The sequence below is a fragment of the Lampris incognitus genome, chromosome 7 (assembly GCF_029633865.1).
Source record: "Lampris incognitus isolate fLamInc1 chromosome 7, fLamInc1.hap2, whole genome shotgun sequence".
NCBI lineage: Eukaryota > Metazoa > Chordata > Actinopteri > Lampriformes > Lampridae > Lampris > Lampris incognitus.
This window is the reverse complement of record NC_079217.1, coordinates 27933894-27946070: the sequence shown is the minus strand read 5'-3', so window position 1 is coordinate 27946070 and position 12177 is coordinate 27933894. Positions and strand designations below refer to the sequence as shown.

At 40.7% G+C, this 12177-nt stretch overlaps 1 protein-coding gene across 1 annotated transcript in view; it reads right to left on the bottom strand.

The window, feature by feature from the left end:
* Positions 1–1335: 1335 nt before the first annotated feature.
* Positions 1336–12177, bottom strand: part of gosr1 (golgi SNAP receptor complex member 1) — a 58313-nt gene continuing 47471 nt past the window's right edge. The window contains exons 8-9 of the mRNA XM_056284144.1: positions 2636–2718; positions 1336–2386 (exon numbers count right to left, since the gene is read on the bottom strand). Coding sequence (XP_056140119.1) covers positions 2262–2386; positions 2636–2718 — 208 coding nt within the window. The 3' untranslated portion in view covers positions 1336–2261. The remainder of the gene's footprint in view (positions 2387–2635; positions 2719–12177) is intronic.

Below are 12177 nucleotides of genomic sequence, written 5' to 3'. Positions count from 1 at the left end.
TGCTATCATGTCAATATGGACCAAACTCTCTGAGGAATGTTTCCAGTACCTTGTTGAATCTATGCCACGAAGGATTAAGGCAGTTCTGAAGGCAAAAGGGGGTCCAACCCGGTACTAGCAAGGTGTACCTAATAAAGTGGCCAGTGAGTGTAGATTAGACTGCACTTTATTGATCTTGGGGCAATTTTGATATTAAAAAAAAAAGTTAATCAACGTCTTGGACTTCACAGGTCTTGAAAAATTATCACAAGTCAACGCTAGCCAAGATCAAGTGAAGTCTGGGTCATTATGCTTTGGAGTCCAAGACCTTCAAAATGTGGACTGGAGGTCAAGTCCAGACTCACGTAGGATGAGGCCTGTGTGAGGCAAGATGAGTCATGCTGGAGGTGACAGCAAAGCGATGGGCTTACTGTGGAGAGGCTTGAATAACAGCTCCCTGTGTAGTCCTGAGGGTGCTGGGATATGTCAGTGCAAACCTAGTTTATCGCTTCTTTTTGAGCAAAAGGTCCAAAACAAAAAACTTCAACTTTGTGTCTCTTAAATAAAACTGGGATCGATGACGACATATCCCTTCCCTGCATATCAGTCCATCAGACTAAAATAAAGAAACTGATCCTTAGAATCTACAAAGGGTTTAGTTAGCAATTTTACGGTATTCACTTTAAAGGGCAGAAAAACAAATCCCCTTTAGTGTGTAATTGGAGAGCTGAATTTGAAAACACAAAAAATAAAAAAACTCCAGGTATTTTTGTTAGAAAAATACCTGATACTCAGTCAGTGACACCTATGAAAAACTGCGTGCCAACTTTCCCATATATCCTTTGTTTGCAAGCAAGGTACCAACACAGGAATTAGGACAATCTAAATTTATCTTCTGCTGAAGTGAGGCTGCTTTGGTTAAAGAATGTGATTCTAGTTATGTACCAGCCTCAAACAGTAAGAGATGTTTCTCGCAGTGGCATATTGCTCCACTAATTTTACAATCCCATCAAGAAGTTCAGACTTTTAGTGAGTGACTGTCCAACCCTGGCAGCAATCACTTTCCTTTCATTTGGATGAGCCTACAAGTTCCCTTTCTCCAACGCATATTCCAATCTGTTAACAGGCTTAGTGAGGTGTCCTAGCTAATGTGTCCATCGACTGTGGTCACCCAAAGAGACGGCCTATGTACATCAGAGTAGATATCCATTATTTGTGTGTGTGTGTGTGTGTGTGTGTGTGTGTAGGAAAAACTAACATGCGAGAATGCTCTAAGGACTGAAGTTCCTTCTTTACTACACATCATCTGTGAAGGAACATCACTCAACTGAACTGCTCTAAAGAGAAGAAATTACCATTACTTTTTCTGGTAACTGAAGATTCATTTATGTATAAACAGAATCTTATGCAGGGCACTTGTTTGAGAAATAGACTTAGAGATGTATGTACAGCTGATAAAAGACGAGTTAGCAGGAGTTAAAGTAGTTACACAAAAAGCCTAATGACAGAGATACGATAAAATGTTTAACATAGCTTATGCTTTACCACTACATCCAAAGAGATAACACCTTGATACCAAAACTGTCCATCCTACTGTAGTTGAATACATGATTTTCACATACCTCCCTTTATACATGCATTCATCCTCAGTGTGGTTCTGATCTTGTGCTAGTCATGCTAAGGTGCTTTATTGTATGGCTGAAAAATTCAATTCCCAATTCTTCAATGAAGTTTAATATAATTTAAATCATATTGAAAAATAAAATATTTTAAGTGTTAAGCATATAGTCATGTCACTGTTTTCAACATACTGAATATGAATAATTTATTAATGCACATTTTACAGCCCAAGATGAACCATACACCAAACCTCATCATTTAAAAAGGACCATTCAAATAAAAATCCTTCCACTTCACAAAACAACCACAAGCAGTATTAGAGTCACAGTCTCTTCAGATCTTCTTTAGCATAAAGTCTCTCTCCAAGTGAATTGTCGATAGAATTCTTTAAGATTTTTCTATTAGTACTTAGGGTCTCCATTTCCTTATTGGCAGAACAGCATCCAACCACCAATTCTCATCCTGTCCCTCGGCTAAATACAAATTGAGTAGTGTGTGCTGGGCAATATTGGTCCTGTCCTAGGATTGGGCCAACCAAATGTCCTGCTCAGCAGCATCCAGGGTCATCCAGCCAATAACCTCCATGTCCTGGGGCCTTCCAATACTACAAGGAGGACAGTAACCCCACACCTTTATAAACCCATTTGTCGTTAGATGGTCATTCAGTGAAAAGCGTAGAGCAGCAGAAGAATGGTGCAGACACCAATCACTCCACCTAAAATGAGGGAATCCCGCCTCTTCCTTAGGTTGATTCGTTGGATGAGGTTGTTGATGGCTGGGAAGCGGTCTGGGAAAGGAAAAGGTTAAAGAAGACCTAGGATTTCTGGTTTCAAACACTTAACCAGCAATAAGATCACACTTCAATTCAACCAAGGAGCAAGATCCCAAGACTCCCTTTTTGAGGGATAAAAGGAGTGTGGATATAGTGTAATAGAGTGCAGGATAAATCAAATGTTTCTTTTACTCATTGACTCCTTGCTTTTTCTCATGCATACATACTACATGCCCGTAAGCACGCACACAAGACAAAGGATACTGGCCAGTGTGTTCACCCTGCTCTGTATGGACTTCAGCAGGCCCCTCTGAGAGGTCATGTTTTCCTTGGTTGCCATGGCAATACTGCAGAGAAAGAGACAATACAAAAAACAAAGCATCTTTGGATGTTTTCCCCTTAAAACCTTGTGACTTCTCCTAGGATTCTTGTGGCTGTGGCCTTGATGGTTGGATTTTAAATACACAAGGATTTTTTTAACAGTTCGCTATGTGCCCTATTAATGTCTCAGCAGGATATATGTGCAAAACTGCTCAAGATAAATGCATATTCAGGTCAACTCATCTTTAAAATGGCACTAGGTAGCTATTTGGGTTATGATGACACCCTTTACATCAACTGTTGCAAAGACAACTGCAAGTCCCCCCCCCCTTCGTTCTTCATAGAGCATCAACAAGATATGTGCATTTATTCACAAGCTGTAGCTCAAAAGACTCTTGAAAGAGGAGTCATGATCACAGATGAGGTAAATTTACATTTCTATACTTATGCACTCCGTAAAGCAAATCCTTGTTTCACAGCCAATGGCAAACAAAATGGACTGCAAAATTGAGGCTGACGTGAACAGCGATTGTGTCACTCTTCCATAGTAGAGCTGTAATGATATACCTGAATTCCATGATATGACAATAAAAAACTGTCTCAATACCGTTGTAGGGCTTTGACGATATCTACCGCACTATTACATGGTTATTTCACCAGTATAGCTCCGTTCCATCTCGCCTTGTCGAAAGACTGTATTGTTTTTGCTTGAACAGCAAATGGCACAATCATTCTAGTCAAGAAGACGGACTCCCGTCATCCATTGCATGTAAGCCAAGTACTGCTGCAAACGTTGCATCAGTTGCATTGGTTGCTTGCTCCTGCAGATTTCTCCTCTATAACATCACGAGGATTCACCCATTCCTCACCGACGAGACGGCACAGGTGCTCATCCAGGCTCTGGTCATCTCCCGGCTGGACTACGGCAACTCCCTCCTTGCTGGTGCCCCGGCGTCAGCCATCAGACCTCTGGAGCTTGTTCAGAAAGCTGCAGCTTATCTGGTGTTCAACCGCCCTAAGTTCTCCCACACAACTCCCCTTCTCATGTCCCAACACTGGCTCCCAGTAGCTGATCGCATCCAGTTTAAGACTCTGGTGCTAGCCTATAGGGGAGTGAAAAGAACAGCTCCTTCCTATCTCCAGGCCATGGTCAAGCCCTACACCCCCGCCCGACCACTTCACTCTGCTGCCTCGGGATGCCTGGTTGCCCCATCGCTCAGAGGCCCCTGCTGCCGATCGACCCGGTCAGGGCTCTTTTCTGTCCTGGCCCCACAGTAGTGGAATGAACTCCCCACTGATGTCAGGACAGCGGAGTCGCTGCCCATCTTTCGGGGCAGGTTGAAAACTCACCTCTTTAAGAACTACTACCCTGTTACTTGTTCTTAGCACTAATTGTATTCACTCATTTAAAAAAGAAAGAAAAACAATCTCTTTCTTGCACTTTTACTTTAGCACTGGTTTTGCTCTTAGATGCTTATTTAGATGTACTTATGACCTCTGATGACTAGTAGTTCTCCTTATTTCCTATGTTAAATGCACTTATTGTAAGTTGCTTTGGATAAAAGAGTCAGCTAAATGACTGTAATGTAATGTAAGCACTGATAACTGCTGTCTTCACAGGCTCAGACCCAACGAGAAAATGGCGAACGAAGTAGATGAACGTAGCGACGAACGATGAATTTTAATTTGAGATTGAGGATGCTCCATCGACTTTTAGAGCTGATGGGTAGCAACATTTCTGGTTTCCTTTTTCAAGAAATGACAATGGCTAAAAGGAAACTGACAAATGCAAAACCATTTGCAAATACTGCCACAAGACATTTAGCTACAATATGGGAAATACAGCAAATATGAGAAGCCATTTGGTGAAACTTGATTTATTTTATTGCAGGGTTTGATTATTTTATGGCCATCAAAATAATGTGTTAATTTAGATTAATTAATTATGGGGAAATAGTAACAATTAGTAAAAATTATAAAATAGTAATAATTCAATAAAAATGTAACTCAGATTAATCACACAGACATTACATTTAAAAAACAATCAGATGGAACTGTTGATAAGAGGTCTGTTCTGTGCAATTTCTGCAGTAAAGAATTTTCGTACCATCAGAGTACTTCAAGCATGATATATCACCTCAACGCAAAGCACTTAGCAGCGAACTTGGAGGTTGGACCTACTTAGCTCAGCCCCTGATGCTACATGAGCAACCAGTCTCATCAAGCCACACTCGAACAGGCGTTCAGACACAGAGTGAGCAAGTCTACCTGTGACAGATTAAACAACTTAACTGCTAAATGGCCCACAATAGACTGCAGGCCAATTAAATGGTAAAAGAAGGCAGTTAAGAGACACTTTACTGACTTGACTATGGTTCTGGCACTTTAAAATAAATGCCTAGCCTACTAGGTAGGTAGGGTACTAAAAACACTGATGTTCCACTGCGAGTGTGACTTGTTTTGTTTACAAGATGCAGCAGCGACAATATTATTATTATTATTATTATTATTATTATTATTATTATTTTATAAAAGGATTGCTACTTACTGCTGTTTGTTTTTGGGTTACACTATTTTAGGGGGTCGGAAATTACCTAGTAATTTCTTAGTAATAAGGTGGTAATTATCACGTAATTCCTTAGAAATAAGGTGGTAATTGTTAACATGTTGTTATCTCTATGCATCCCTATTTAGTTAATGTAATGGAGGACAGCTCCCCTTCTGGTCAGGTTATGCATGTGCAGTGTATTGCCCCTTCTAGGCGGGAGTCTCTTGTCATGCGCAGTTGTGGTGGTGCGGATGCTGAGAGCAAGTTGCTGGTCGCTTGGTGTCGTGAAGAAATGGAGTGAATAAAGTCGGTTTCACTGAAGATAAACGTCGTGTTTATTCAGAACAAGTTTAGTAGTCAACATTGGTAGCAGAGGATGGTTAGCAGAAAATGGCTTCTGCTAGCTACAAAGTTCCACCGAAGTTTGATGAGTCCCGACCGTACGAGAGTTGGAAAAATGAAGTTGCTATGTGGAAGCTCGTTACTGAGCTGGATAAGAAGAAACAGGCCCTTGCTGTCGTCCTGGGGCTTGAAGGAAGGGCAAGGGATATTGCCATGGAAATACCCGCTGCAGACTTGAATACAGATGGGGGTATGGACGTTTTAATTGCAAAACTAGATGGAATGTTTCTCAAAGAAGAGAGGGACCGCGCTTACGATGCTTATTCGTATTTTGACTGTATCAAGAAGGACAGTTCTGTGTCCATGGCGGACTATGTGATTGACTTTGAGCAGCGATACAATAGAATGAAAAAGTATGATATGACTCTTCCCGATGCCGTATTAGCTTTTAAACTTTTGGATACGGCTTGTCTAGATGAGAAAAATAGGCAAATGGCGCTGACAGCATGTACGGATCTAACGTTTGCGGCAATGAAGTCCGCGCTCAAGAGGATTTTTGGAGGGAAAATACAAGTCGACGCGACTAATGGCATACAAGTAAAAGATGAAGTGTTCTACACAGAGCAACGCTCGCGAGGAAGATTTAAACGAACAAGTAACGTTGTGCAACAAGCTGGACAAGAGTCACAGACAACACAGGTTGGACAACAAAAGCCACCGTTACAAGGTACTAACCCACTGGATAGGTTCGGTAGGCGATCAAAATGTGCTGTATGTCAGAGCACGTTCCATTGGGCCAAGGACTGTCCCCACAAGAATAGCGAGCCAGCAAAAGTAGAGGACACATTGTTTACCAAAGCCTCGCTGTCTGAATCAGCATCAGAGATCTTTTTGACTGAGTCGTTAGGGACAGCTATCATTGATACTGCATGTACCCGCACAGTATGCGGAGAAAAGTGGTTGGAAAATTTTGTCGCAGACCTCAGTCAAAGCCAAGTGAACCAGATAGCGCAAAGTGAAATTCCAAGCAGCAGACCATTTTGCTTTGGAGATGGGAATATAGTACATTCCTCCAAAATACTGAAACTGCCTGCAAAAATAGGACAGACAAAATGTCAAGTGGAAACTGAAGTAGTTAAAGCTGATATCCCACTGCTTCTGAGTAAGACTTCACTGAAAAGGGCAGGGACCATTTTGGATATGGAGAATGATAGTGCTGTGATGTATAATCAAAATATCCCTCTTGAATTAACCAGCTCGGGACACTATTGTATAGATATCAGAGACAAGAGCACAGAAACAAAGCCAATAGAAACTGAAGCACTGACGGCTCCAGAGAACAGCCTGAATGAAGATGAGGTCCTCACAGTCACAGAAAATATGACCGCAAATGAGAAACACAAAGTTCTTCTGAAATTGCATAAACAGTTCGGTCATGCCTCCGCCGAGAGGCTACAGCGGCTCATCCATAGCTCTGGAAATAAAACCACAGAGTGTGACATGATTTTGCAGCACATAGTACAGGACTGTGACATTTGCCAGAGATACAGCAAGATGAAGCCAAAGCCTGCTGTGGGCTTGCCTCTTGCTTCAACGTTTAATGAAACGCTGGCAGTAGATTTGCATGAGTTGGAACCAGGGGTATGGTACCTCCACATCATTGATCAATTCACAAGGTTCAGCGCAGGAAGCATTGTAAAAACCAAGAAGTCCTCAGAGATCATCAAGTCATTTCTTCATACATGGATAGGAATCCACAGCGCCCCCCAGAGGCTCTACAGCGATAACGGAGGAGAATTCAATAATGCAGAGTTCCGTGATATGGCTGAGAACTTTAACATTGAGACGAAAACAACAGCGGGATACAGTCCCCGGAGCAACGGACTACTGGAGAGGCATAATCAGACCCTCACCGACATCATTCTGAAGGTCAGGCGAGAAAGTGGCTGTGACTGGGAAACGGCCCTGGACTGGGCTCTTATGGCTAAGAACAGTATGCATAATGTGCACGGCTACAGTCCACGTCAACTTGTGTATGGTTTGAATCCTAACCTTCCTTCTGTACTGGTTGATAAACCACCCGCACTAGAGGGTACTACTATGAGTGCTAGAGTAGGAGAGCACATTTCGGCCCTACATGCTGCTAGAAAAGCATTCACTGAAGCAGAGTGCTCAGAAAGGATAAGACGAGCACTACGTAAACAGCTCAGAGCTACAGATGAAAAATATGACATGGGTGACAAGGTGTATTACAAACGAGCTGAATGTAATGAGTGGAAAGGACCAGGAATTGTTATTGGTCAGGATGGAGCTGTTGTTTTTGTAAGGCATGGTGGAATCTTAGTACATCACTCTAGACTTTCCAAGGTGAACACAAGGGTTAACGAAGAACAAATGGTACAACATGAAAATGATGCTGAAACAGTAAATGATGAACAAGACACAGAAACAGGAAATGATGAACAAGGTATAAACAATGTAGCTGATGATTTAGACAGTGAACAAAATAGAGAGAATGAGTTACCTGAAAGTAATGTTGCACAAACTGAAATGGCCCATAAGCCTAATGCACATGATAATCCTGTCCCCTCTGCAGGTACGAGTTTAAAAACAGGACAGACTGTAACATATATGAACAGAGGTGACAATACTCTACTTAGAGCAAGAGTCTTGGGGAGAGCAGGCAAAGCTACAGGGAAATATAAAACATGGTATAACATGCAACATCTAGAGAATAATGGAAGTGATGGGCAAAAGGTATCAGTTGATATCTCAGAAGTTGATAATCTCCACATAGAAACAGACAGAGAAGCTGATGTACTTACAACGAAAGACATCTCATTTGATGCAGCTAAACAGGAAGAAATAAAGAACTGGCACAATAATAATGTCTTCGAGGTAGTTAAAGATGCAGGTCAGAAATGTATCTCTACTAGATGGGTTTGTAGTCTTAAAGAAACACCTAAGGGTATTGTGCCTAAAGCACGACTGGTTGCCAGAGGTTTTGAAGAGATAAATATTCAAGAGCTACAAAAGGATTCCCCTACATGTGCTACTGATTCACTTAGACTTATGTTATCAGTGATATGTCAAAACCAGTGGGAAGTGCATTCTATGGACATCAAATCGGCATTTTTACAGGGTATGGAGCTATCCAGGGATATTTATATCCGCCCCCCTACAGAAGCAGGCTGTGAACATGTTGTATGGAAACTTAAGAAATGTGTTTATGGACTTGCAGACGCATCACTATATTGGTACAACAAAGTGAAGGAAATCATGCAGACTACTGGTGGTAGAGTGTCTCAGGTGGATCCAGCAATATTTTATTGGTTGGATGAGCAATGTAAGGTCACTGGGGTGCTTGCATGTCATGTAGATGATTTTCTTTGGTCAGACACGAAAACTCAACTCGCTGACTGTCTCACAAAGAAAGGAGCATCGGCTCTTGTGCTCTTAAAGGCACTCTGTGAAGGACAATGGGACCCGGGTTAAAAGGGTGTTGGATGGACAATTGATTTTGTTCTCAAATGTTTCCATGACATGTTGATTTCTCTGGAAATGTATGTTCCATAATTCACGCTGTGAATTTCATTTTTTTTGTTTTCTGTTTATTTCTTTAAAAAAGAGAATGAGATTGTTAACATGTTGTTATCTCTATGCATCCCTATTTAGTTAATGTAATGGAGGACAGCTCCCCTTCTGGTCAGGTTATGCATGTGCAGTGTATTGCCCCTTCTAAGCGGGAGTCTCTTGTCATGCGCAGTTGTGGTGGTGCGGATGCTGAGAGCAAGTTGCTGGTCGCTTGGTGTCGTGAAGAAATGGAGTGAATAAAGTCGGTTTCACTGAAGATAAACGTCGTGTTTATTCAGAACAAGTTTAGTAGTCAACAGTAATTATCACGTAATTTCTTAGAAATAAGGTTGAAACTACCTTGTGAATTGGGTTAGGGTTAGCTGAAAAATTACCTGTAAAAACTACCACCTTATAACTAGGAAGTTACAAGGTAATTTCAACCTTATTTCTAAGAAATTACGTGATAATTACCACCTTATTACTAGGAAATTACTAGGTAATTTCAGACCCCCTAAAATAAAGTGTTACCCGTTTTTGTTTTGCAATTGTACATAGTTCAGTCATTCATTGCCAAGACAATGTACGCAAATGTTTCACACATGTTTAGGTTATGGCTGGCTACTTTTATTTTATTAAGAAGGAAAGAAGAAACACTTTAAGTTAAAAGGAAAAACTAATTTTACAGAGTGCCCCGGTGGCTCACCTGGTAGAGCATGTACCACAGTCCTTAATCCAGCAGCCTGCGTTCAAATCCAGCCCAGGCCCTTTGCTGCATGTCAAGTCAATTTTATTTGTATATCCCATTATCCCCTCTCTCTCTCCCCTGCCTTTCCTGTCTCTCTCTCTATCACTATCAAATAAAAGCAAAAAATGCACACAAAAAAAACTTGAATAAAAAAGGAAAAACGAATTTTCTACGAATAAACAACGCTGTACACATAAGATTTATTATTTAAGAAAGGACATTTTTTCCAAATCATCTTTTCTTTTCTTTTTAATATCGCGATACATATCATATCTTGGACTTTTTAATCGTAGCATAATCATAGTTTTTGGTATCATTACATCATTATTCCAGAACCATTACAATATGCCACCAAAATGAATTCAATGTGTTAAAGCAAAAAAAAGTTACCTGGTGCTGCTTAAAAAAACATGACCACTACAGAACACTGTTCTTGTGCTGTACATGATATTTTGAAAAAGCATTTTTTTTTAGGTTGAAGACACCGTTTTCTGCCAAAATCTTTGGGCTCTATTGGGACAAAGAGAAGGATTGCAGTGTTAACTCATCACTTGTCAGAAGATCCAGTCTAACACCCACAGACAACTTTGGTCTCAAGTGCAACAATCGTCACCCAAGAGTATTCTCCTTCAACTTTGTGTGAGTTTAACGTATGTACGTGCCTGTGTGTGACAGAGTGAGTTATTTGGGTCTTGAAGGGTATAGGGTTGCTGTGACACTGTACCCACTCACCCTCAAACTTGGACCTCAGCATCTTTGAGGGCTGAAAAGTGCAGCTCCGCAGGAAAACTCTCCTCCTCTGCACAAGCCTTCCGTGGCATCCGTTACACAAGCTAATCAATAGAACCTACTAAGCCTGCCTTTCAGCCTTCATTTCTATAGCAGAGTCAGAGCGGATTTACTCCACAACTAAAATGTTCTCATAACCCTGCTTTACATCAATTCCCTCTGAATGATGACTCATTCTGTAGTATTCAGGTGATGTCCTAACTGGACAATGGAATACATCAACCTTTTTTCTTTTTTTAGTTCCCTTTAAATCATCCATCGGTCGATTTCCCTATGTCCCAACCCCTTTTATGCTACAAACAGATTTTGTTTGTTTGTGATCAATGCTGCTTGTGTCCTGGAAATCACATGACCAATGAGGACTGCAGATTCACATTCTCAACAAGCAGCATACAAATAATGACTTGAAAATATCATGCAAGGAACACGCAAAAGTCAACTTTCATACAAAAGCGATGACGACTACAGTTACAGTGGTTATGTTTCAGATTAAAGTTGGGATTTGGTCTAGGTTAGGTAACGAAGTTGCTATTCAACGATTTGGCTATCTTGGTCTAATCACATGTTTTCTAAGAGAATGTCTATCGAGACTCCCTTCAGCCTCAGAGATGAAACGAGTAACATCTGTGCCTCAAGTGACCAGTGATATCATACTTACATTATCACTCAAAATCTGGAAAATTATTGATTTCTACAAAAATAACACATTCTACATAAAATATCAATTTTTAGTGTATGCATGCTTGTATTTTATCATAATTAAAATAGCAATATCACCTTACATTTATTATTCTATTTCTTGCTTACATGAGGGAGTATGGCATTGTTATAGCATTTCATAGCTCTGTTAAATTACAAACCCCAATTCCAATGAAGTTGGGACGTTGTGTAAAACGTGAATAAAAACAGAATACAATGATTTGCAAATCCTTTTCGACCTATATTCAATTGAATACACTACAAAGACTAGATATTTAATGTTCAAACTGATAAACTTTATTGTTTTTTTGCAAATATTCACTCATTTTGAATTTGACGCCTGCAACACGTTCCCAAGAAGCTGGGACAGGGGCAACAAAAGACTGTGGAAAGTTGAGGAATGCTCAAAAAACACCTGTTTGGAACATTCCACAGGTGAACAGGTTAATTGGAAACAGGTGAGTCTCATGATTGGGTATAAAAGGAGCATCCCCGAAACTGCGTGAGCAAGTAGTCCAACAGTTTTAAGATCAACGTTTCTCAAAGTACAATTGCAAGGTATTTAGGGATTTCATCATCTACAGTCCATAATATCATCAAAAGATTCAGAGAATCCGGAGAAATCTCTGCACGTAAGCGGCAAGGCCGAAAACCAACATTGAATGCCCGTGACTTTCGATCCCTCAGGCGGCACTGCATTAAAAACCGACATCATCCTGTAAAGGATATTACCACGTGGGCTCAGGAACACTTGGGAAAATCATTGTCAGTTAACACAGTTTGTTG